Raw genomic sequence first — 26121 nt, forward strand, 5'->3', positions numbered from 1 at the left:
CATCCCTGTTCTCTTGTATGTGGCAGGTAAACTTTTCTCAGACTGCTTAGATATGTGTGTGCCAAAACCCCCCAAGCACACCTCCAGCCTTCAGAAGTTTAGACCTCATGAGACAAGGGTAAGGACCAAGAGGCAGGGTCCTTCCACTGCAGCACAGTGAGGCGTATATGGCCCACTGCCACCAGTCTGCTGCACTGCTGTTCTTTGGCCATGGGACACTGACACATTGCAAGGGGCTGGGTCGTGTGCTCACTCTCCCCTTTCTGTAGGTAAACGGTGTGTCCTTTGAGGCTGGAATGCAAGCTGTCTACTCTTAGCAACCTCTAACTGGGCTCCCTATAGGGGACTAACGCAGGGGGTGCGGTTATGGGGCATATAAAGGTGGTCAGTTCTGTCACCCATCCAGTGGGCCGCCAGCTGTGTCTCCCATCCAGTGGGCCTCCAGGATTGGAAACGTATGTGTGGGTATGGACTGCCAGGGATGGCGGAGACCCAGTGACATCATGCCTAGACAAGGCCAAACAGACGAAGTAGTGCAAAACAGCTAGGAAGTCTCCAGATCTATAGTGCTGGGCTGAGAACACCCGAGTTCCAGGGAGGTGTACTTGTGTGTGCCTGTGAAGGAGAGCAGCCAACTTCCATCCTTTTTCCTCCAGGACTCCTTAGAGTCAGGCATGGTGGGACAAGGGAATAGGTAACATTAGCCAGGCAATAGCCCAGTGTGGCCATCCAACAAAGTGTTGGGTTTGTCACCTATGGGTCTAGAGAGTGCCATCCAAGTCTTGTATTGTCCTAGCATAGCCAATTGACACTCTCCATGGACTCTTTCCTGCTGGCAATGGCACCCCAAAGCCAGCAACCCACAGCATTCCTCGTGTTGATGTTCCAAGCTGAGACATCAATGCTGAAAAAGACTAGACATCACTGGCACTACACTCCCTGTAACTCTTCAGTGTCCCTCAATATATGCATAAACACCATTCAAGGCCTCTACAACTGGATTAAGTGTCATTTATGACAACTAGCTTTTTTCAGACTCCCATGCCCTCCTCCTGGCTGTGTGTTCCATTCTGCAGCGTACTGACAGACACTCGGGCTTGCCTCCAGAGGAGGAGGCCTGCGTAAGGCTTTGGGGAGCCCAGATGTTTGCACATAATGATGCTCTGCTTATCCTTCAGGTGCCCTGCAGGGTCACTTTCTTCAGGGGCCAATCAGATAGGGATTCTATTCCACTGTACACATCCTCACAGGATAGACGTGTGTGCCTAGACTGTGGAACGGAGTCTGTCCTTAACGGTGGTGGCTGTGGTGAATGCCACACCTCATATAATGCAATAGGAGGACTCATGAAGCTCCCTGACAGAGGTAGTCTTGGACGGTCGCATTGTCTGTCCACCTTCCAGTTGAACAAGGAGAGGTACAAGTCATAGCTAACACATCCCATGGTGTGTATTGGGTCGTCAGGAAAATCATGATGCATTTTTGCATAGAAAAAGAGAAAAACATGTCATGATTTTTTCCAACAACCCAATACATCAATCATAGGTTAACACTAATATCAGGTGTGAAGGCCTCAGAAAGAAACAGCCACATCTTCGGCCCTCAAGGACTGACCCGTCGGTTGCTTTATCTCATTTTTATAATAAAAGCTACGAAGGCATTTTCATTTTGTTTCTATCTGAAATCAGATGTCTTTACCATTTTAATGATTCTATATGCTCGTGTGTGAAATACAGACATGAATGATGTTCCCTGTGATTCTATTTTATTGTCATCCATAACTACTTATCATATTTACACTGGATTCAGAGTTACTTTTCTCTTATGGCCACTTCCTTGGCCAATAAAATTTTATCATGTTGCTAATGGAGTTTTAATTCTCAAACAACTAACCTGCTTTAGAAACGTTTACACAGAATGATTTTGCTGCAGGATATTTAATAAATCACGACTGTGATATTCTTGTAGACAGAACCTGTTCCATTTTGCAGCTCAGTCTCCTGAGCGCCACCGTATTTTAAATTAGACTTGAACATTTCTCACTTTATGTCTCTCTATCTCTTCAGAAAGTGCACATGCCCAGTTTACATGACTCCTGTCTATCAATAACCAGTTACAGTATTTCCAGTGCCTGTAATTGTCACAGATCTTTATAAAAGTGTTAAATATCCTATTGCTGCAAAACTACCCTAAATCTTTGTGGCTTAAAATGGAAGGGAATCAAGGGGAAAAAGAAGCAAAACACTTAAAGGACACACACATGGAAAATGACCTGTTGATGATTTTCCTGGACTACTATACAGTGTCTTCATGCTGGAAAATTCATTTTATAAGCAGTAGTAATACACAATGATAAATAAATAAAACTGATTATATCTCACCATGCCATCCAAACTGGGCTCAGCCGGGTAGCTCTTCTGCTCTGTAGTGTCTCCATGTCGCCTCTCTAGAATATCCAGAATCGCTTCTTCACTTCCAGGTCTCCTGCCTCAGCTGTAGTGGAGAAAATAAATAGAATCTGGCTAGACGTTTCTCTTTCTCCATGTGGTCTGTCAGAGTAGCTAGACTCGTTTAGTAGTGGTTCTGGACTCCAAGAGAGCATTGCAAGACAAACCCAGTGTTCAGCCTTTATCCAGAGTCTGCTTACGTTATGTTTGTTGGAGGTCACTCACGCGGCCAGGTCCTGTCAGTGAAGGAAGGAATCCCACAGGAGGGCTCCTGTGTCAGTGGGCTGCTAAAAGAGCCCCTGTCACAGGTCTCCTGCTGGTCCCTGTTTCACATCCTCCTAAAATGCAAATCATATACATCCCTCCCTAAAATTCAAAGTCTCATTTCATTATAATCTTGGGCTTGGGCTTTGAAGCTTAGGTTTGAAGTGTAAGCTACCTTCATCTCGATCAAGTCCAAGCGTAGCTCAGGCTCCTCGGTGAAATTTTGGGCATGTAACTTCTTAAGTGCATTTTCTTGAGTACGGAGCCCTGTGGGCTAAAATGTCAAATTATCTGCCCCCTTCCCTCCCCTTCTCCAACCCACCTTACAAGGGATAATAAAGAGCAGTATAATTCAAATTGATATTTCTATCTGAAGGGGTGGGGTGGGTAGCAACTAGCAGTCAAGGGTTCATAGTGGTTTGTAAATCCCACTGGGCAAATGTTTTCAGTCCTGCCTCCTCTGAGATTTAAACAAAAACTCTCTCTCATATTCAAGGAGACTCCATTTAGCTTCTGATGAATACATAGTATGTTTAAATAAAGGTTATCTGCACTGTATGTGTTCACTAGAATACCCGAGAATTTCTCCAGCATTAAAAATCCTATGTAAATGGTGATAGGATAATCTGGGCAAAGACCGGGGAGTAATTACCATAAAAACTTGATATGGGTTGGAACCAGCAGGTGGTGTAATGATTATGTCGTTGGACTCCCATGTAATCAACTGTGGTTCAAGTCCCCGACACGATGGCTTAAAGCTCACACTGGGCACGTGTGCATGCCTGCCCAGGATCCAGAGAGGAGAATGGAGGAGAAAGAATTGCAGCGTGCCATCTCCCCCGAGGGGTGATTTTTCACTTTCTGTCTGTCTATCTCTTTGGCAAGCACACATGCCCTATAGCAAAAATCTCTCTTGATATGGGGGCCAGAGATGACATGGTAGTTGAGGCTCTGGACTCCCACATGGCCAACCGTGGTCGAGTCCTGGACCTGACGACTTGCTTTCTCACTCTCCCCTCCACCTTTAGTGAGTGCACGTGAAATAAAATAATAATCAAATAATTTTAAAGACCCAGCTTGTTATGGTGACGCAGGGTTCTTTCTCCTGGGGTTTTCTTTTTATTTTACAGATTGGTTCCTAATCTGTAAGATGGCTCAGGTCTAAAAACTATTATTCTTCTGTAGAGTTTGAGCAATCTGCAGACTGAGCAGTGCCTTCACTGGCCGTCCCGGCTATCTTGTCCCAGGAGGTCTGCTGCTGATCAGGTCCCCTGGCTGTTATCAACCTTGCTACTCGATGATGGTGGTGCCCATTATTTTCTGATGGCTGAAACACTAAGTTGATGACACTGGGATGCTGGCATCCCCTTTGAAGTCTGGGATCCTCATGGTGCTTTTGCAGCCCTGATCTACAGATGACAGCTTCTTCCCACTCATGGCTGCCCTCCCTGCAGTGCAGGCTTTATCACCTTGATAAACAGAGCACCATAAAACAGTCATCTGGTGAGTTTTCCGCCTTCTGTAATATATCCTCTCTAGGAAGCCAAGCTGAACTTCTCATCTCTTTACCATTTACTGTGGTAGCTTCACTCTATGGCGTAGGGGCAAGCAATTTTCCCAAGCTTCCAAGTGCCAACTAGGCAGTGCATTAGAATGGACTCTCTCCTAAATCCTGAATCACAGGAAAGCAATTCCGCCTGATACACCCTCCACTATCCAACTTCACATTCCACTTGACTCCTCTCCTGCCGGAGCCAGAGCCATTTATATTTTTCTGTATCTCGTGGGCATACACTGACTAGGGCCTTCCTGCTCCTCGGACTCATGACCCTTTTCCCCTCAGGGCTCAACTCCTCCTCTGCCTGCACCTGTAGCAGCTGAGCCCTCATGAGTGACCTGGTAGCCAAAAGGGGACAAGAGGCTGAATGTGAGGGGGCCTGGCATGTTTTGTTCTGCAGGGCACAAGTTTGTGCAGGGCAGACAAGGGAGGAGGATGTGCCAGGACTTCATTCCTCTTCATTGGCATTTCATCCCAGTTTCCCCAGTTTTTTTTCAGTTACGCTTAAAGCGCATTGCAAAAGCAATTGGTGCTGGTGATGAGGTGCTGAGGGCCGGGCAGACTGAAGGGGAGGTGGACCCCAATCTTACTGCTGAGTCTGCTTCTTGGGACTGTTCCTGGTCTTAACTGTTCTGAGATCTCTGGGAAGCACATTCTGATATTTACAGGCAGGGAATTTGATGAAGAATATTCTTAGAAGCAACCCATTTAAGGGTAAGGAAAATGGGGCTGTGTGAAGGGAGACATTGAGCCAAGAAGCTATTACAATGGACATCAGGCCCTACTTTGGTGGGTGCATGAGGGGGTGGTCCTTTAGAATGGTCTCATTTGAAGGAGCTGGCAGGTGGCATGGCAGTTGAGGTGCTGGACTTTCCACATGTCTGACCATGGTTCAAGTCCTGGACCTGGCAGCCCAAAAATCACAACAAATAATTAAATAAATAGATGCTCAAATACATAAATAATTAAAAAAAAAAAAGAGTGGTCTCATTTGGATAAGGGACCCAGTACTTGAACTTATTAACATTTAACTGTTGGGTTATCAGGAAAGTCATGATGCATAGAAAAATACGTCATGACTTTCTTGACAACCTAATCCCTACTGGGTGCAGACTGTCTTGCAGAGAAAGGTGAGTAACCTTGACCAAAACAGCTTCTTTTGACCATGTGCCATTTCTGAAGCAATCACAGCTGGGAATTGTCCCTAGCTAGCGTTCTTAGGAGCTCGGGGTGAGTGCCACAGCACAGCCACACAGCACACCTGTGCAGTGTGCCACGGCTTGGAACGTCAGCCTTGTCACCTGGGATTTTCTAGCTGCTCGCTCAGAGGAGGCATCTCATTTTCATCTACCCACAAATCTTCTCTCCTCTTGGGAAGAACAACTATTTCCCTGGGAAGTCATTTTTTCCTTATCCAACTTTGTGCTCTGAAGTCTTGTGGCCGTCTTCCTACATTTGTTGCCCACCCGAAGCCCTTCTGACTCGACTCGTTGTTGATCATCTCGAAGATGAGCGTCTTAACCCAGCAAGATAAACCAGCATGCTCCAAACGGCCCTCGCCCAACTGAAAAGGCTGATCTCGAATCAATCTAGGTCAATTAAAGCCGTTCCTCATGATTTTTAGCAACAGTTTTTAGAGACGTAAGCCACATACCATAGCGTTCACCCTTTAAAATGTGTAATTCAGTGGTTCTCTGTATATGCAAAGTCCCATCATCATCACTAGTATCTAATTTTAGAACATTTGCATCATCCCGCAAACTCCTCCATACTCTTAGCATCCACTCTCCATCTGTCCCTAACCCTAATCCTTGGTAAACACTAATCTGTTTTCCATCTCTAAGGATTTGCCTATTCTGGGCGTCTCATATAAATGGAATTATGCAATGTGTCCTCTGTTGTGTTGTCACATGTATCTGAACTTTGTTCTTTTTTAAGGCAGAATAATATTTCACTAGGTGGTAGCATCGCGTTATCTGTCCATCACTTGATGGGCATTGGCTTGCTCCCATTCTTTGTGATGAATAATGTTGCTATAATTATTTCTGACTCAGGGTTTTAAACTTGACACCAGAGAGAACTCTCAACCCTACTCAATGTGTCTCAGCTGAGCAGGTTTTCAGCTTTTGGAGGAACTGGTGTAGAGTCAGGAAAGCATAGGCAGGAAGAGGGAGGTCTTCTGTTTCATTCTTCCCCAGGGCTCAGGTGCCTCGCTCCCCTTCCCAAGCTCAGTTTCATCATCTGTTCAGACACCCCATTTTACAGGAGCCACTTTGAACTGGGTTTTCATCGCATGTACACAAGAGGATTGGGGCTCATACATGAATGCTGGTAAAACCTTAAGCAACGCTACAGTGAAGCAGTTTAAGAACAAGGGCCCCACATTTAGAAATAACTTTCGCATCTTTCTCCCTCGTCTTTTTGGAAACAACCTGCCTACAGAAATTGTTTCCAGCCTTAAAGCAACAAATGCCAAAACCACTTTTCTCAGAAGAAAATGATATTTAATGATAATGATATTTAATCACTTTTCCCATTTTTAAGCTTAAAAAATTGGTCATGCACTCTTAGTTAGGGTTCACTTCCATGTGAATTAAATTATTTTATTTACATATCCACCTTCATTAGACTGAAAACTTTTTGAGACCTGAGATAGTTCTTGTTCAACTTTGTTTTTAGCAGTTTTTGTAGTAATTAATTCAACATGTATTAATTTTTACATATTAGCTACTCATTCTACATTAGAAACTATGGTAGGCCTAGGGATAGAAAATGAGTACAAGCCCTTGATAGGCTTCCACTGTATTATAGAAACAGCATATGAAATAAATAAGAATACACTACATAAATGATGCTATGGTTCAAGTAACACTGAGTACAAGGGACAGGAAGGTCACAGTTCTATGTGGTCGATTTCATCAGTCCAAGAATCTCAGATTTAAAGGCGACTGGGAACGGGACTAACAGTTAGTGTAATGGCTATGTCACTGGACTCCCACGTAGTCGACAATGGTTCAAGTCCCGGTCCGGTGGCTTAAACTCATGTCGGGTGCATGTGTGTGCGTGCCCAAGATCCCGAGAGGAGAACAGAAGAGAAGGGATTGTGGGGTGGCCATCCCCCCTGGGAGGGGGTGATTTCTTGCTTTCTGTCTCTCTGTCTCTCTCTGTCTGTCTGGCGAGCGCACACGCCCTATAGCAAAAACTTCTCAAAAAAAAAAAAAAAAGCGATTGGGTTGTTAAGCCCAAGGAGGGATCCCTTTTCATTCCTGACAACCATGTATGGGGGTGAAATCAGGGTCAACCTGCATCGTCTGTGTGAGAGGTCACTAGCTCATTTCAGACTTGCAAAAGTGTCTACAAGTCTCAGACCGATGTGTGCTGTGATTCCCAGTTAATTTGAACCTATTAGGGGACTTCAAAATGTTCATGAAAAACAGAATTCAATATGAGTGTATTTTGATATAAACTGTCTTTGAGCCCATGATGTGGTGGTTAGGGTGGTAAGATCTTGCATGGCTGACTTCACAGTTCTAGTCCAGGACCCAGCAACTTGAAAAACACACTAGGTGTGTGTGTGTGCTTGCTCAAGATTCCAACAGGAGCTAGAGTAGAGGACAAGGGATTGTGATGTGATTGTTCCGTATTGGGATAGCTGCTTTCATACCTTCCCTCTCTTTCTTTCTCTCTTTTTCTCTGCCCGCCCCCCTCGTGAACATACCTGATCTCTGGCAAAAAATTTTAAAAATTATTATTTTTTAAAATCCTATGTAGTTTCTTCACAATACACACTTTCCATGAAGTTTTTGAGGACTCTGCACATATCAGATGGTGGGACTTCCCGCCCCTTTTGTGTGGATGGAATTCGGGAGCTAGGCCCTCCCCTGGAAGAGAAAGGCCCTTGCTGACATCTACCGAGCCGTTCTGCCATGCTCACTCGTCATGCTGTGCGGGAGGAGCTAGCCAGGCCCTTGAGAAACAGGTACTCAGGCAAAGGGTGATAAAAAATGACACACTTAGTTCACAGGCAGCTTCTCTCTTCTCCTTTACAGTACCATTTCTGATGAAGAGAAAAAGTAACCGGCGAGATAGAGATTGCACTCTCTAGGTCACTGAAAGAAGATCCCTTTTACTAAGTGTGAAAAGTGAAAAAGGGGAAACTGCCCCAGCACAGTTCATAGACGCCCATTCCACCTCAGAATTAAAGGGAAGAAGACAGAAGAGCAATTACAGCTTGCTAAGAGTATTAGAACAATGAAGAAAACTGTGGTATTAAAACATATCTTAACAAATTAGTGCTGTATACATGCTCGGTATTATCTTTACTGATCCATATACATGCATGTGTATTTGCATATCTTACTGTAAGTTGGAATACACTTGTAAAAATTGTTGCAATGTACCAAGAGGCACTTGCCTTTCCTTGAATCGAGACTACTTCAGCGTCTGAACTTTACTTACCCCATTTCCCCAGAGAGACCAGGGAGCCATTTCCTCACTCTAGGGCTCGGTTAACTTCGCTCTCCCTGACACCGTCTGCCCAAGACCCTATACTGCCCAGTGCCTTGTCTGTTACATTACCCTTTCACAATGTCTATGCTGAAGTACTCTATTACAATCACTTTTCACTTAATAGTAATAGTTATGTCAAAGACTCTAAGGGTAGACACCATGGTCTTTATAAATACTAAATGTATAACTGAAGAATGGCCATATATTAAATCATTATAATCATTTTGGATGTTCACTTTTTCCCAAATTTCTTAGTGCAATTTTGTCACAATCATTCATTATCTCCATAAAACAAGATTCCTTTCCTTTTTTTAAAGAGAGATTTTTGTTATTCGGCACATGCACTCACCATATAGGCAGAGACACAAAGCGAGAAATCACTCCCTGGGATAGCCATGCCATAATCCCTTCTCCTTCATTCTCCTCTTGGGAATTTGGGCACGCACATACCTAGCATGAGTTTTAAGTCACTGGGTCTGAGACTTGAACCACATGGGAGTTCAATGATGTAAACATCCTGCCATCTGCTGGTCCCAAGATTATTTATTTTTTAATTAAATTTTCATTAACTGTGTCTATAATTACTACACTATTAAGATCTTCTTATGAATTACATATTTATATGCCATTATTTGAATATTGTACACATAAAAGCTGTTCAGTAAACATCTAAAGAGTGAAAAATAACCTTTTTCATAATCTTACATTTCTAAACTTCTTTTCAATGTTATTTTTAGTCTTTTCCAAAAGTTTGTTAGTAAAAAATGCATGTAACAAAGTGTATTTAAAATAATTTTGATGGCATTCTCAGAATTAACCATACCTTGTAGATCCTGCCACAGAATTATTCAAAGTGCTTTCCCACTCACATGCCGAGCCATTAGATACGTTCACTAAACTCCTATTTCCCCAGGTTTGTACCTACCCATGCTACCACCTGGGAGGCAGCTAGACATGTGATTTCAGTTGTTATTTCTTATTCCATATCATTTTAAGCAATCCTTTTCTGTATAGAACTCATCCCTAATAATATCTTCTCTTGGGTCCAGTAGGTGGCATGGTGGTTAAGGCACTGGACTCCCACATGGCTGACCATGATTCAAGTCGCAGACCTGAAGGTTTGAAAATCATGCTGGGTACATGTCTGTGTGCCCCCAAAAATCGCAGGAGGAGAATGGAAGAGAAGGGATCATAGCGTGGCCATCCCCTCTGGGGTGATCTCTCACTTACCCTCTTACTGTTTCTCTGTCTCTCTCTGGCAAGTGCATGTGCCCTATGGGGGAAAAATTAATAAAAATAATATCTTCTCTTTCCTTGAAAAATATAGGACATTATGTCTTACTGTTTCTCTGTCTCTCTCTGGCAAGTGCATGTGCCCTATGGGGGAAAAATTAATAAAAATAATAATATCTTCTCTTTCCTTGAAAAATATAAGACATTATGATTCCAAGAAGCCTTCACTAAGAAATGCTCTGCATTGGTCCTGATAAAGATGTCCCGAGATTGTCCCAGCACACCCCAAAGGTTCAGCACCCATCAGCTCTGCACAACGCTTCACGACAGAAAGTGGAGCCTGAGCCTGCGAGAGCCCCCTATGCCGAAATCTCACAGAGGCCACACTAGGGCATCAAGAGTCCTCTGGGCTGTCCTCCTCAACAAGGTAATTGGAACCCTACACTGCTTTAGAGGAGTGCACCCCCAACTAGCTCCATAAATGGAGCATCCAGAAGGTCTGAGGAGACGCTTTTCTGATGGCAGTGCTTCAAGTTGCAAACATCTTTATTTGCTTTTGAAAAATGAACACTCACTTTTTTTTGCTGTTGTTGAGAGAGATTTTTGCTATGGGGTATGCGCACTAACCGGAGAGACAGAGAGAAAGAGAGAAATCACCCCCAGGGAGGATGGCTACACTGCAATCCCTTCTTCTCTATTCTCCTTTGGGGATTTTGGGTGTGTGCACATGCTTACACAAGTGCATGCACACACACACACATACACACACACCTGGCATGAGTTTGAAGCCATCAGGTCCAGGGCTCAAACCATGGTCAACTGTGGGAGTACAGCGATGTAATCATCATGCTATCTGCTGGTCCCAAATACTCAATTTTTAAATGAGAATTTTCACCATAAAAATGCCACTTTCTGCTTTTATTTTATTTTTTTTTTTAGCTACTTAGAAAAGAGTCCATTACGCCAATGTTTTTTCTCTTATGAATGGATGTTTTGGGTGCTGACTGCAAAGCCTTGGGTTTCCAGGTCACTGTTTCTGGAAGAGCACTGTGCTTGCCTCAGATAAACACCTGCACTTTCTCTCTGCTCAACTGTGATCAGGCTACTCCTGCCCTGTGAAATCGTGGAGCAGCTACTCTCTCTCACCTCCTAGGCTCTCTTTCAGTTCTTGGCTCAAGTCAGGGAGCACAGTTCTTAGAACCCACCCCAAGCACAGTGATAGCTAGTTAAACCACGGGCTGAAACCATATCTTTGCTTCTCTTCCGGCTGCAATTTTTCTCCAACCACTTCCTGTTGTTGAACTCCAGTTCCAAATACTCCCAATTTCAATATGTTTCTTTACAATGCATTAATTTTAACGAAACCTGCCCAACAATCACATTGCTTACTATAACATTTTGGGTCCAAAAGTAGTTTTAAATGACCATGCAACCATTTAGTATTATTTTATCCTCCACAATTATCCACAAAAAAAATGAAGCAGTCCTGTGGAGGAATGAAACTAATAGGTTTTGATAGTAAGATATCTATGATGAATTAGATGCTAATGAAAACATGATTATATGTTGGATAGGAAGTGGGGCTGAAACCCCAATCAAAATAATAATTATAGGGTAAATAAGGAAGTTTTTTCTTTTTTCTTTTTTTTTTTTTTAAGAGAGAATTTTTGCTATAGGGTATGTGGGCTTGCCAGAGAGACAGAAACAGAGAAATTACCCCCCAAGGGACGGCTATGCTGCAGTCCTTTCTCCTCCATTCTCCTCTCGAGATTTTGGGCACACACGCACACTCACCCAGCATGTTTTAAAACACTAGGTCTGGAACTCGAATGGGGGTCAACTATGTGGGAGTCCAGTGATGTAACTGTTACACCATCTGGTGATCCCAGGAAGTAAATTGTGATAGTAAAGCCAAAAAAATGTCACATCCAGAAAGAGAAATGAAAAATATTAATTTTTTTGACATTCATATGCTTTATATCATTGATTGTTAAAACTCAGATCTATTGAGCAAGTTCCCTTCTATTGAAATCACTTTCTTCTCCTTTGCTGGCACAGGCAGGGGTGTGGGTGGAGGGGTGGTGGTGATGTGTGCTACAGTATAAGCCAAGAACTCGCTACTTCCACAAGGCATCCTCGGTGGCAGTGAAAAGAGCCAACTCAGCACATCTACTCAGTCACTGGAGGACAGAAGCAGACCATAATGTAAACAGCCCTGCAGGAAAGGACATCAGATAGCACCACAACCACCAATTAGCAGTGCGATAGGGCTCCACAGGGACTTAAATATTCTTGAACATATGCTTGTTTAGAAGAATATAAGAAAGGTTGTCCTTATTAACCAATCTCCCCAAACACTCAATTTATCAACATAAATTGATGTATTAGTTTCCCATGCTTGCTGTAACACATGACCACACTTCGGTGGTCTAAAACAATGCAGACTAATTATCTTACCATTCCGCTCAGAAGTCCAAAAATCACTGGGTTTAAGTGAAGGTGTCAGTAGGGCTGGATCCTTTCAGAGGCTCAGTGGAGAGTCCAGTCCTTACTTTTTCCTGTTCCTAAGGGTCACTTCTACGTCACGCCTATAGCCCCTTCCTGTCGAAAGCCCTATACTCCAATCTCTGTGTCTTCACTCCGTCTCTGACTCAGGCATGAGACGCCATCTTGAAAGTACTTTGCAATGCATTGCCCTCCACCCTAGATAACTTTCCATCTCGAGATCCTTAGATTAACTCCACCTCCCACATAAGGAAACGCAGGTTCTGTTGATTAGAATATGGATGGTTTGGGGCGGCCATCCAACAGATGAGTATAAGGAATTCAGTTAAATGGGAAGAAGATCTCCCGGTAATGACAAAAAAAGTATTATTGCTAGGGACCTTCTTGCAAACCTTCCTGGCATTTGGTCTAGTTTTGAGCTAGCAAATAAAAAGTATAATAACACCCTTGGGGAACAGGATAATTTGGTGTCTAAAAATCCAGACATGTCTGTGAATGAGAAAATTCTCCAATTAATAAACAGGCACAAAGAAGCAAACTATTTCACTTTTCCAATAGCTTGTTCCTTTAGGGATGAACCGGTTTTGTCCTTTAAATGTATCCAGAATCTAAAAGCGGGGGTGGGGTGAGGCAGTGGCCTGGGTGAAAGCATTCGGTCTGTGAGGGGCACTGGAATCAGCCCTAGCAGCTGCAGCCCGCAACAGCCAACACTGGCCACCCATCCCCGGGAACCCCAGTCCACACGAGGCTTTTGTCCTCTCCGAAGAGCAGGTCAGTTATATTGAGGCTGTCAATAGGCTGCGAGGAAGAAGAATGCCAGGGAAGGAATCAATGAATCCAGGAGTCTGCTAGGTGGAGCAACAAGAAACCCACTGTGGCTAGCACTTTTCATCATTCTGCTGCAGAGGTAAAATCAGAAACCTGTGATGTCATGCTGCTGGTGACGTTCTGACTGAACAAGCCTCCCAGTGTGAGACTCACTGGGTAGCTCCTCCCTGAGAACAAATGTGAACAGAAACAGCCGAACAATTCAGGCAGCAGCATCTTCTTAAAGGAAAATAGCAGGGAAACAGAGTCAGCTGTGGTTAGAGATGTGCTTGACACTGAGACACAGCAAAACGAGCGGGAGCTGTTCTAGAATATGTGCTCCTAAATGTATGGGCAAAGTTAGAATGAGGTCTGATGTAGGTCACCACATCTGCGTGTGTGTGTACGCACGTGTGTACACACACACACATCTAGATATTCTCAACCAAATTGCACCACAATTATAATAAATGATGGGTGTAATTGATGCCTACTTTTAAAGATATCGGTGCAAAAAGTCTATGGGATTATAGCGGTGGGAATGTGAGTGGGGAACCAGAAGCACTTTTTCTATATTACGCCTTGGGGACCAGCAGGTGGCATGGTGGCTAAGGGGTTGGACACTCCCACATGGCCAACCACAGTTTGAGTCCCGGACCTGCGGGCTTGCTTTTCCTCTCTCTCTCGTTCGCTCTCACTCTTGCTCTCTCTGTCTCATTCTGGTCAAATTTAAACAGTAAATGAATGAATAAATAAAATTAAATAATTAAAAAAAAAAAGCACCTCACCAGTGATCTTTGGAAATGCCCTTATGTGACCTTGAAAGGAAAGGGAAGTTTATAATTAAGGGGGAAGGCTGGAGAATCTGATGGAGGATTGAACTCCAGGTCTGTCACTGAAAAGTTCTCAAACAGATTCTTCATTTGTCAACTATAGCTAAAGGCGCATTGTTTTGAGTACCAAATGACACAAACATTGTGAAACTCTTCCGTAGTCCTTGGTATGTAAAATGATTTTGTTTAAAAAAAAAAAAAGAGTATCAGGGCCCATAGGCGTTGTAGTGGTTAAGGTGCTGGACTCCCACATGGTTGACCATAGTTCAAGTCCTGGACCTGGTGGCTTGAACTTCACATTGGGAGTGTGTGCGTGTGTGCCCAAAATCCCAAGAGGAGAATGGAGGAGAAGGGATTGTGGCATGGCCATCCCCCTGGGGGGTGATTTTTAACTTTCTGGCCATCCCCTCTAAAGGGGTGATATCTGACTTTCTGTCTCTCTGTCTCTCCCGTGGTACATGCGTCCTGTGGCAAAAAAATCTCTCTAAAAAAAAAAAGTACCTGGAAATAGCAACAGTAATAAAACAAAAGAACAAAGAAGTCAGTGGGCCACACATTAGCTTAAAACTTCTGAAGAAGAATTGTGTTCTCATTCAATACCCCCCGCCCCAAAAAAAAGTAAAGCTAGAATAATTTTAAAACCTTAGTAGGAGATTTTAAAGACTCTCTGACACAAAGCCTTATTAAATAAACCAGTTTAAAAAAGAGCCCATAATTTAAAACATATTTTTGCTTTCATTTTTCTATTTACTAGGGTCATATGGACATAAACAGTGGAAATGAGCTGCTGAAAATGCACCTAATTGTTCTGTATTGCAGAACTTATTTTGTATATGTATTATAGGAAACAGTGTCATAAATTTTATACCTGGAAGACACTTGAATATAGTTATTCCAGTTCCTCCATTTAGATAAGATATGCAGAGCTCAGAAATACTAAGAACTGCCTCTGTCTCCGACATGGGAAGGTACAGAGGCAGGGTGTCACTTATAACCTTCTGGTTCCCAGTACAGAAAAGGCTATTCTGTACATGTATCTGAAGACCATGTTACTTTTTTGTGCATAGAGATTGTCTTTTGATCTGGACACCTAATTGGGAAACATAGCTGAGAGTGCTGACGTTGGTCAGGGTAGCTGCTGTAGGGAGTACACACCCTACCGAGAGTATTCGTTAAAACATTGCTTTCCCAATGAACTCATTTGAAAAGATTTATGTTTTCTTAAGTATTGAATATCTGAACATACTTACTAAGAGCTTACATGCATCCTAAAATGCAAAATATCTGTTTTTGATTTTGTTTTTTAAAGAAATATTTGCCTTAGGGCATGTGGACTTCCTGGAGCGAGAGAGAGGCAGTGAGAAATCACCCCCCAGGAGGGGTGGCCACACCATAGTCCCTTCTTCTCCATTCTCCTCCTGGGATCTTGGGCATGTATGCACATGTGCCCAGTATGATTCTCAAGCCAACAGGTCTGGAACTTGAACCACAGTCAGCCGTGTGGGAGTCCAACGACATAACCACCATGCCACCTTCTGGTCCCCCAAAGCGTCTGTTTTTATCTCAATGCACTGAAGTCACATACAGATGATAAAAAACAATAGATTATTTCACAAATCAGATAAAATGGTTTGCTCCATTATTTCAAACTCAGAAAATCAACTTATTTATAATGCTACTGGAACTATGGGCAATCAGATAAACTCATCATTTTCAAAATGTTCTGTCATTTCACATACTTCTTTAAGCTTTTTACATTATACTATTAGAAGTTCTAATAACAAGCCCAGTTACATTAAAAAATAGTTAATATTTTCTTTGACACTTGATAGTTAGTGTTGCTAAAAAAATAGTAATTGTGTGAAGAAATAATTGCTAAGTTAGCCTTGCTTTTAGCTTTCTTTCATATGAAAGGGGAAAGGGCATTTAAACCAAGTATTGTTACCGATCTCCAAATTGGTCTCCAAAACTGTTTACTGGGACTAGCAGGTGGTGTGGCAGTTAAGGCACTGGACTCCCACATGGCCGACCAGTTTGAGTCCTGGACCTGTCAGCTTGCTTTCTCATTTTCTCTTTCTCTCTCTTTCTCTGTCTCTCTGGTAAAACAGAAAAATAAATAATAACAACAAATTTAAATAAATATTAAAAACAAACTATATCCTTTTTTTAGAGTTTTTTTTTTTTTTCCTGCTACAAGGTATGTGTGCTCACCAGAGAGAAAGAGAGAGGTAGAGAGATAGAATGTGAGAAATCACTCCCCAGGGGAAATGGCTACCCCACAATCCCTTCTCCTCCATTATTCTCTTGGGATTTGGGGCATGCACGCACACACACCTAGAATGAGTTTTTAAGCTGCCAGACCAGGACTTGAACTAGTAGACTATGTAGGAGTCCAGCAACATACACACTACGCCATCTGCTGGTCCCCCAAACTATTTTCAACTTTAAAAGGTCAATGACTACTTTAGAGTTCCTTGGGGGGGGGGGGGGAAGGTGGTGCCAGAAAGGGCAGGGATGCTCATTCAGGAGGCCCCCAAACAGGTACATGCCACTTGCTGCAAAAAGACAAAACTTGATGAGTTTTGTGGAAAGAATTTATTCAGTGAGGCCAACATCCCCAAGAGAACAGATGAGTCCAGACTGATTCACTGTACCTGACAAGACACAGCCTGTTTAGGGAAGAAACAAAAGGCAAGTTAATCAGGGTCTTGGGGCAAACAGGAGCAGGAGAGTGGCCAGCAGCTGGTGCCATGGTTAAAGTGCTAGATTCCACTGTCCGACACTGGGTACGTGTGCGTGTGCCCAAAATCCTGAGGGGAGAGTGGAGGAGAAGGGACTGAGGTGTGGCCGACGACCTAGAGGATGATTTCTCATTTTCCCTCTCTCTCTCTTCTCTCTGCTCTCTGCTCTCTCTCTCTCGCTCTGTCTCTTTGGGAATAGCATGTGGCCTATGGCAAAAAAACTTAAAAAATAGAATAAATGAGGAGAAGATTCAAGGGAGGCCTAGCCATGGCCTTCAGCAAGTCCCCAGGAAGCCCAGAGCCTAAGGGGCGGCCATGCTGAATGTGAGGGGCAGTTTCCGGTTGGGCAGAGCAGGGGAGGATAGGCAGGTTTCCATTCTCTGCAAGGGGCTTTAAGGTCAGCAATGACTAGCAAGGCAGTAGAAACAAACCGAGCCTGTCACCACAACTCTTAGATCCAGGTTTAGGAGAGGTGGCTTTGTAACACGAGCTGATAACATCTTCCCAGCCGGCCTATGTGGGGGCTGGTGGCATCTCCAGTCAGGCGTCTGTAAAAACTCGGCGGAATTATCATATTAACTTGTATTAGCTCAGCGGCAGCTTCCGTCTGTCACCAGGGAGGTTTCTGGAAGACGCACTGTGAAGGAAACGCTAGAAGTTCAAGGCAGATCTTCCAAGGTTTCATCTGTCCACATGGACTCCAGGAATAAGTACAGCGGAGTCACTTTGGCGCTCTTACTGCTCGGCTGTGCTCTGGGACAACGCCTTTGACATTTCTCAGTCTTTAAAACAAGCACACACAGCGCTTGTCTGGAGAGGCTATTCAGGTTCATTGACTCGTTTTTTACTGGACCCAGTTGAAGCAGGGGTAGGAAATACATTTGGTATGGGATGCCAAGCCGTTTCTCCACTTCTGAGTCCCAGTCTCGGTAACACGAACTGCCGTTAAAATGGCAACTTCGCCTTCCGTCTGCATCTGTACCTGCTCTTCCCCCTTCTAGCTCACGTCCCCTTCTGGAAGCCCTGAAAGAGAGGGAGGCATGGAAGGCCTAGAATGGGACAAGAGCTCCAGCGGCAGGTGACAGGGCCCAAGGATGCCCTCGGTGACAAAAAGGTGACCCAAGCCAGGAGTGTCAGGAGAAATCCTTCAGCTTTTATTTTCTTCGTATATACATTGCTAAGTTGTTGTGTGTCACACATACATGCTACTAAATGCTCCGGAGGATGCAACATTGAGTTCAGCAAGCTGTTCTCCAACATGTTATTATTTGGAGAAAGATATTTGATGGAAAGTGTTTTAAATATCTGTGGAAGTTCCCATAAGGCAAGCATTGCAACAATTCTCTTTTAAAATAAAAATTTAATATGCAAACTAGCAAGCAATAACAAAAGCTTCTGGTTTTTCCAAAAATATTTCTAAGCATGAATTAAGTTAGGCACACAGGGATACCTTTATTAAAGTACATTTAAAAATTCATTATAAAAATTTGCTCTCGGGAACCAGCAGTTAACGTAATAGCTATATTGCTGGACTCCCACGTAGTTGACCGCGGTTCGAGTGCTGGACCCGGCGCGGGTGTCCCAGGTTCTGAAACCGCGCCGGGACGGGTTTTAGTTACGGGCGAGATTTCAACTTGGAAGTCACCTTGAAGTTCTGTAAACGCGGCCCGTTTGCAGCAGCACCTGTACCTGCCCCAGTGACCCACCCGGGTTCAGCGCCTGCTTGGCCCCTGGCCGGCCCCAGGCGGAGTGGTTCTCATGGCCCGCACCTGCTGCCTGCACCTGCTGCCCGGTCCGGTCTCCCGCGGGCCTGGCTAAGGGGTGAAAGGAAACGGCCCACGTGTTTGATTACATAGGTGGACTGACATTTTCAAAGGGTCTTTGAAGCAGGTGCATTTAATTCTTGTTGAAGTATTTAAAATGCGTTTGTAAATCCTTTGGTGGCTATTTTTAATGTTCAGGTTTTTTTTTTTCTTTTAAATCTTTACTTGGGTATTCATGTTACTGGAGGTGTTCACGAGAGAAATGCAACATATATTCTGAATGGTCTTAATTTGCTGAATAGAATTAAAATTTTTATAGCTTGCTAGTATTATTTAGGGAATGACATTTTAGCTCTAGCTACTAGGCCAGTATTTTTAAATATTTTACAGATTACTTCTCAGGTAAAATGGGGGAGGGGTATATTCTCGACATTAGAAAATGACAAGAAGGGCATCCGACACACGGCCTCTCAGTATGTTAGTATCTTAAATATCGCACACTGACAACCTCAAAACCACCTGTGGCTGGGCTGGGCTGCAGCAGGACCGCCTTTGCTAACGTCTATAAATAAACCAACCCTGTCTTTTGAACCTTGAGCCGGTCACCTCCGGTAAAGTTCAGCTTATCGGTTAAGTGAGATAGAATGAAGTAAAATTGCAAAACTTTTCAGACTGAGTTTCAAACTTCTAGCTCAAGCAGGTTAGCCACAAAATAGTTTTTATTTCACTTAAGACTCTAGTAATACTTGGAGGAGCTTGCTGTTGTGAATAAGCTGCAGTGGTGTGAGTCCACTCTGGCAGCATTCTGATTATTCCTGGTCATCCAAGCATGTTCTCCATCTGCTTTGGACCTTCTCAGTAGTGTCTTTTTCACTTGCTTCACTAACTTCCTATAATGATCAAGATAATGAAACTTCTTGTAATGAACTGTCTTTTGACATGAGCTTATGCCAACTTCCTGGTTCTAAGTAGTGTTCTAAGACAACTGGTTCTTATTAATCCTCTTTTTTTTTTTTCTGTTTTCAAAAAAAGAAAAGCAGAAAAGATAAAAATAGGAAGAAAAAAAAACAGAAAAAAAGGAAAGCAGGAAAAGAGAAAATGCCCAGCAATAAAATGTAAAAATCATGCACAATGGATGAAAATTCGATTACTCTATTTTTTGGTTTATGTTTAACAAGAGACTGTCTACCAATGTCCAAAAGACAGATTCTTCCTCTGTTTTATTTCAAAACTAATAATTTATTATTTATTATTATTATTATTTGGAGAGGTTTTTGCTATAGAGCGTGTGCACTCGACAGAAAGACAGAGAGGGACAGAGAGACAGAAAGTGAGAAATCACCCCCCAGGGGGGATGGCCACGCTGCAATCCCTTCTCCGCCGTTCTCCTCTTGGGATCTTGGGCACGCACACACACATGCGCCCGGCGTGAGTTTAAGCCACCGGGTCTGGGACTCAAACTGCGGTCAACTACATGGGAGTTCAGCGACATAGCCATTACACTAACTGCTGGTCCCTGAAAACTAATGATTTTTAAATTTTAGTTTAAACTACTACCTTCAATAAGGAGTGGTTATTTGTTAAGGTTGAAATTATTTCCCACCCTATAGTTTTTGGGGATTTTTTTATTGCTATTATTCAGTGCTGCTGCTGATAGTTAAATAAATGATTCCTTTAAAAACAGCATGAAAGGGTGAAAGTAGCACGTGCCGAATATTTATATAGAACTTTAAGGACATGGTTAGTCTAGATCTCTCCTCTGTCTTGAAGTTCTTGAAGATTTGATGCCTTTTGGCTCTAACTTCAATTTTCCAGCATGGTCAGTGATATAGATTTGTCTTGTAAGAGAATATTTGGGTGCCATTCTGGATCTGGAAAAACTTGCTTTCTCCAAACCAGTCTAGAGAGGTTCTGATAAGTTCACTTCTGCTAAGATTTTAAAGAGAGAGAAATCTTTTAGGGTATTTTCACTTCCACGTGGCATAATTCTGTAATATGTGATTGCTGAAGATGTCAGGCTTACACACCTGCATAGTCAGAGTTACACGTGGGACAGCAGAGGGGCCTTCCCTACCATGTCTGTGTGCACACACAGTACGGGCGACCATGCCCTGCTTATAACAGTCTCTGCCCTCAGATTGTCTGGATCTCGTCCTGCTTCATTGTTCATCAGCTCTAAGACCTTGGATGTATATCTGTCCTTATCTTAGTTGGTTAAAAAGCAAAATCTAGGAAAAATAGTCATGTGTATTTGAAACTTGTTCTGAGCATTAAAAGAAAATGCAGGTTACGTCTTTTTCAGGGGGCCATAAAACAATAGTAATTGTTCCATACACATTAATGCTTCTTTTCATTTTTAGGTCATTAGTCAATAGTGTCATAGTTATATGTAAAGGAGCTCTTAGCAAAAAACTTCCTCATGTCAACTTAAAGGATAACTTATGAATGAAGCCATCAAGTCTCACATCAGAAAACTAGAGGGTATGGCTTCTGGTGTAAAGGTACTGCCTTATCCTTAGGAGAATATTGTGGTTGATAGTTCTGACAGGAGAAAACAAAGGAATGAAAAGAAGAACTAAGGTCTGATTGACTAAGAGGATATTAAACTAGAACAGTTGCAGGGAAGACCCACACTGGAATTCAGTAGGATAAAATGTCAGCATGTACTATTTTCCCATATCCCGAGTGCTAATAGTGACTCAATTTAAATAATATATTGATATATGTTTAAAAAAACTAATCATCAACCATAAAATTGTGGGATATTTCAAATTATAAGAAGATGAAGAATCTATTGTACCAAAATATGTATTGCTGGGTTTTAAAAATCCAATCTAAAAGGAGGAACATCATTCTTGACAAATGTAAATCATAAGTTTTATCAGTTTAAATGACAATTGCTCTCATGCTACTTCCTAGATTATTGAATATCTAACAGTGATTTTTGGAGACAGCCATACAATATGAGTAAGAAGGCCAAACGTTGCAGAAGTTACTATTAGAAAAACGAATCTGTTACTTGGCCTTGTCAATTTTTTTTCTGTTTGAAATATAAGAGAGTGGTACCCAAGATGGGCTGTGGACGCTGAGATAGCCATGGTGGTGGCATACCAGGTGTTACATGGACTCATACCCCGCCTGTGTTTATTTTCCATTCACCGAAAAATAATGAGCTGCTTAGACATTTACCACTGCATAGAAAGTTCGTTACGTTTCCAAGTGCTCTGTACAGAAATAACCCAGATAGATGGCTTTCCTTTGTAATCATGAAAAGTGATCGATCAATGCTGTGGTCTTTTATAAGATTTCCTCTGTATCTGGTCTGTTCGGTTATGTTTCATTACACGATATGTTGTATTTTCCTTTCTTTATAAGCTTCTCTGCCACTTACATGATAGCCGTTCTCATTGTTTGATTTTCATATGTGTTCCACAATATAAAGACATTCTGAAAAGTACAAGAACAGTTCCTAGCTTGGAATTTCATTTACTATATGCTTAATTTTGTTGGTTGATAGATGTTGAATACAAACCCTTGTCCTCAGTGTCAGTGTCATCATCTCTTTAAAGTCATGTCTAACTTTCATGACAATAATACAGAATCTAAACCAGTTGGAAATGTTGGCCTTCTTTTAATAACTACTATTTATTATGGTTCTACTTTAAATGCATGTGAAATGAACACCGTGTTACCTTAATAAGTGAGAGACAGTGCCTCTTGCTTTAGATGGGAAGTTATATTGTTTAGTATAATTATATGAAAATATGCAATAACTCCTTGTGATTCTTTATCTACAAAAGCTTTTCTTTTCTTTTCTTTTCTTTTTTTTTTTTTTCGAGAGGTTTTTTTGCTATAGGGCGCGTGCGCTTGCCAGACAGACAGAGAGAGACATAGAGACAGAAAGTGAGAAATCACTCCCCAGGGGGGATGGTCACGCCACAATCCCTTCTCCTCCATTCTCTTCTCAGGATCTTGGGCACGCACGCACACGTGCCTGGCGTGAGTTTTAAGCCACCGGGTCTGAGACACGAACTGCGGTCGACTACGTGGGAGTCCAGCCACATAGTCATTATGCTAACTGCTGGTTCCCTACAAAAGTTTTTCTAAAATGTTAACATTTGAAATTTTAAGTCATTTTATTTGGGGAGGGAGGGTGGCAGAGAATCACAAAAGGGTAGGGGTCCACACGACCACTGGAATGACCATTAGAGTATTTCTTGTTACTGTCCGAATACTTACGGCTTATACGTTTACCCACTCATTCATCACAATTTATTTAGACTTCAGGGGTTGATGCAGTTTAAAAGTCTGAGAAGATCAATGTATTTTTAGTGCAATTAGTGCATTATAAGATCTCTCTTGGCAAAAGTGAGATAAAATTGTGAAAAAAATTTACTTAGTTTCAGTGAATGAGAGAGATCATATCTTTAATACTCTCTTATGTTGCCATAAAAGTTTAGAAGTTTCCCTATTTCGAGTGCCCATCTGCAGGTGAGAGACCCTTCCTTTATCATATTCCAGAGAACCACACCGTGTAAAATGAGTAGGATCATGTAAATCATTCAGATTCCTAGAAATTGTCACCTGGACCAAGAGCAGGCACTTGATTCAAAGACAGGTACCCTGTGTACCCCCATGGTCCATGTGGTCCAGCTTACACAGACTTGGCGGACTCAACAAAGACCTCCTATCCTCTTACATGGAGTGTGGTTGTTATTGAGGGAAGATCGACGTTTGACCTGAATCACGGTTGGAGGTGCTATCTTTCTGCCTATCTCTCTTTCATTCCAGCATGTTCATGTGTTTCTGGAAGAAATGAACAAATAAAAACTTTTTTTAAAAAATAAAAAGAGTCTAGACTACTAAGAAAAGATGAGTCAGGATAGAGAGCTACAGGAAGCAAGCATTTAAGTGTTAGCGTAGAAGGTGTAGACAGTCATGATGAGAAGAGGCTAAAAAGGAAAGAAAGAAAACACAAGTATAATGAGAAGAAATCTTAAGCAGAAAGAAACCTAATATAGAGAATTAGGTTTTTACAAAATGCATATGAGGGGTGTGAGAGCAGGCTCCAGGCTGGGCCCCGAGGAACAGTTTTTCTAACTAACCCGCCAGGGGGATCTCCTGTCTCTATCTCCCTCATGAAGCAAGGGACTCAGAAAAACATGGATCCAGGGATGCACCCGGAACACACCAGTGTCAGGACCCCCTGAACTTCTTGCTCCTGTGCCACCTTCTATCTGATGGATCTCTACGAAGAAAATAGATGCCTTCAGTCCATTGGAAATGCATTATATTTATATATTAATTTAGGAAGAATTAGCTTTGATATGCTAGTAAATCTTCTACTGGTTTCATCTAGGTAGAAAATTCTGTCTATAGAAGAGCACAGGTCTCAGAAGAAATATACATTACTTGGTTTATTTTAAGTTGAATTACACAATTGGAAACTTCCCACTCAACCATGTTACAAACCCATGAAAGTTTGGTGAATGAATTTCACTGCTTTCTGTATTTTTGATGTCTGTCCAGGTAACCTTTTATCATAAAATTCATCCCATGAATCATTAATTTGAAAAATGTGACCTCTTCATTAAAACTATGATCTAAATTTTAGTATTAAACTTATAAAATATTTTAAAACATGTAACATATTTTTCTTTTTTTTAATTTGCTAGACTTCACATGCTCACTGGAGAGAAGTGGAGGGAGGAAGGAGAAAGTACCTTTCCTCTATGGTGGATGGTCACAATTGCTTCCCCACCGTCCATTTCTCCTTTTGGATTTTGGCATTCACACACTCAAAGGTGCTCAGGGTGTTTTTTAAGCCACCAGGTCAGAGGCTTGAGTTGCACAGCCAGCCACATAGGGTCCAGCCTTTGACAAGGTGTGCCGTCTTCTTAAAGGCATTTAAAACCTGCCTTTAGAAATACATATAGAATTGCAGTTTAAAATACGTTGAGCTTTTTTATTTGTGTTACAGACCAATCAAATTTATCTCATCTCCTCTCTACTTTTCTTAACATTTCTTTTTCCAATTTAATGTTAATAAATGTGGCTTTAAAAGATAACTAATGGCTGATTATGCCATTATCTATCGCTGTCTGCATTGACTAAAGTTTGGGGTCTGTCACTAACTTGTATGACTCTGAGCACATTACTTCTAAAATCCAATTTCTTCATATCTGAAATGGGTAGTATGTATATTTTATAAGAACGTCATGATGATTTAATATAATTCTGTATGTGAAGTGCCTAGAGCGTGAATAGCAGTTGCTTAGCAAATGGCAAATATTACTTTCAGCATGAGGTAGTGTTTAACTCTCACTTTTATTAGAAGGCATTTGTTTACATGGTTCATTCTCTGCATCTCTGGTGTCACTTACATAGGAATCTCAGGATCGAGAGCCTCATATAAATGTTCTCTCACGTCCTCCTGATTAATTGTTCTCATCACTGTGCTAAACACTGTAATTTCTCAAACATGTGTACCTCTGGGTATTCACTACAAATTTGAACTTGGTGAAAACTATGATTTGCTATGAAAACAAATTACATGGTACTGTGTGTGAAATTGTGTGTTGTCTTCAGGGAAAATGGTTAATGGGTAAAGAAAGTTTTCTAATTTCAATAATTTAATTCTCTTTAGACATGATTTAAAAAATAATGTGTTTTTTTAATTCTTTAATCAAAAAGGAAACAGTTCACGACTATATCCTATCATGTCTACCTCCTCCTGCAAATAAAACCCACCAAAACCAAGCATGCACACAGCCTCTTGTGTGGAGGACGTCGACTCAGAATTTCTTATTGATTTTTGTGACAAAGACATTTCATAGTTGATATAGTTGTGTAAGTAAACAGAACTAGTGTAATGTCCAAACTTTTCTGAGGTCATTTATACTCTCTATATAAATCTATACAGTGTCTCATTTAGACCTTTATTTGATTTTGTTTTATTTTTGAGAGGTTTTTGCTCATAAGGCATGTGCGCTCATCAGAGACACCAAGAGACAGAAAGTGAGAAATCACCCCTCAGGAGCCCTGACCATGCTGCAATCCCTTCCCCTCCATTCTCTTCTTGGGACTTTACATGAGTTTCAAGCCTCTGGATCTGGGACTCGAACTACAGTTGGCCATGTGGGAGTCTAGTGACATAACTACTATGCCATCTGCTGGCCCCTCATCTAGACCTTTAAAGGTCAACAGAATGGTAGAAATTCATGTTCCGAGTAACATGGCTAATTAGGGAACATTTGTAATTGTGGAAAGAAAAACATGGACACATTTTCTATTTCTTTCATAAGGGCCAGTTTGCTGAGAGTTTGCAGATAGCACACGTTATGTTTCTGCCACTCCTTAAGAAAATATAGAAGATTAATTAAATTGTCCTTGTTTTTATTGGTAGTTAAAGTATTTTATTCCTTTTTGACCCCTCAGAATCATTTTCCGATCTGGTGCATG

The 26121-nt window shown here is 42.0% G+C and overlaps 1 protein-coding gene across 1 annotated transcript; it reads right to left on the reverse strand.

Moving 5' to 3' along the window:
* Positions 1 to 17148: 17148 nt before the first annotated feature.
* LOC114008261 (uncharacterized) lies at positions 17149 to 25555 on the reverse strand. The gene is made up of 3 exons (XM_027772929.1): positions 25411 to 25555; positions 18543 to 18711; positions 17149 to 17920 (listed from the first exon to the last, which is right to left on the reverse strand). Exons 1-3 carry the CDS (start codon positions 25553 to 25555, stop codon positions 17557 to 17559), a joined length of 678 nt encoding a protein of 225 aa, XP_027628730.1. The 3' UTR covers positions 17149 to 17556.
* Between the last annotated feature and the right edge of the window lie 566 nt (positions 25556 to 26121).

The sequence above is a fragment of the Tupaia chinensis genome, unplaced genomic scaffold (assembly GCF_000334495.1).
Source record: "Tupaia chinensis unplaced genomic scaffold, TupChi_1.0 Scaffold000315_1, whole genome shotgun sequence".
NCBI classification, from domain to species: domain Eukaryota; kingdom Metazoa; phylum Chordata; class Mammalia; order Scandentia; family Tupaiidae; genus Tupaia; species Tupaia belangeri.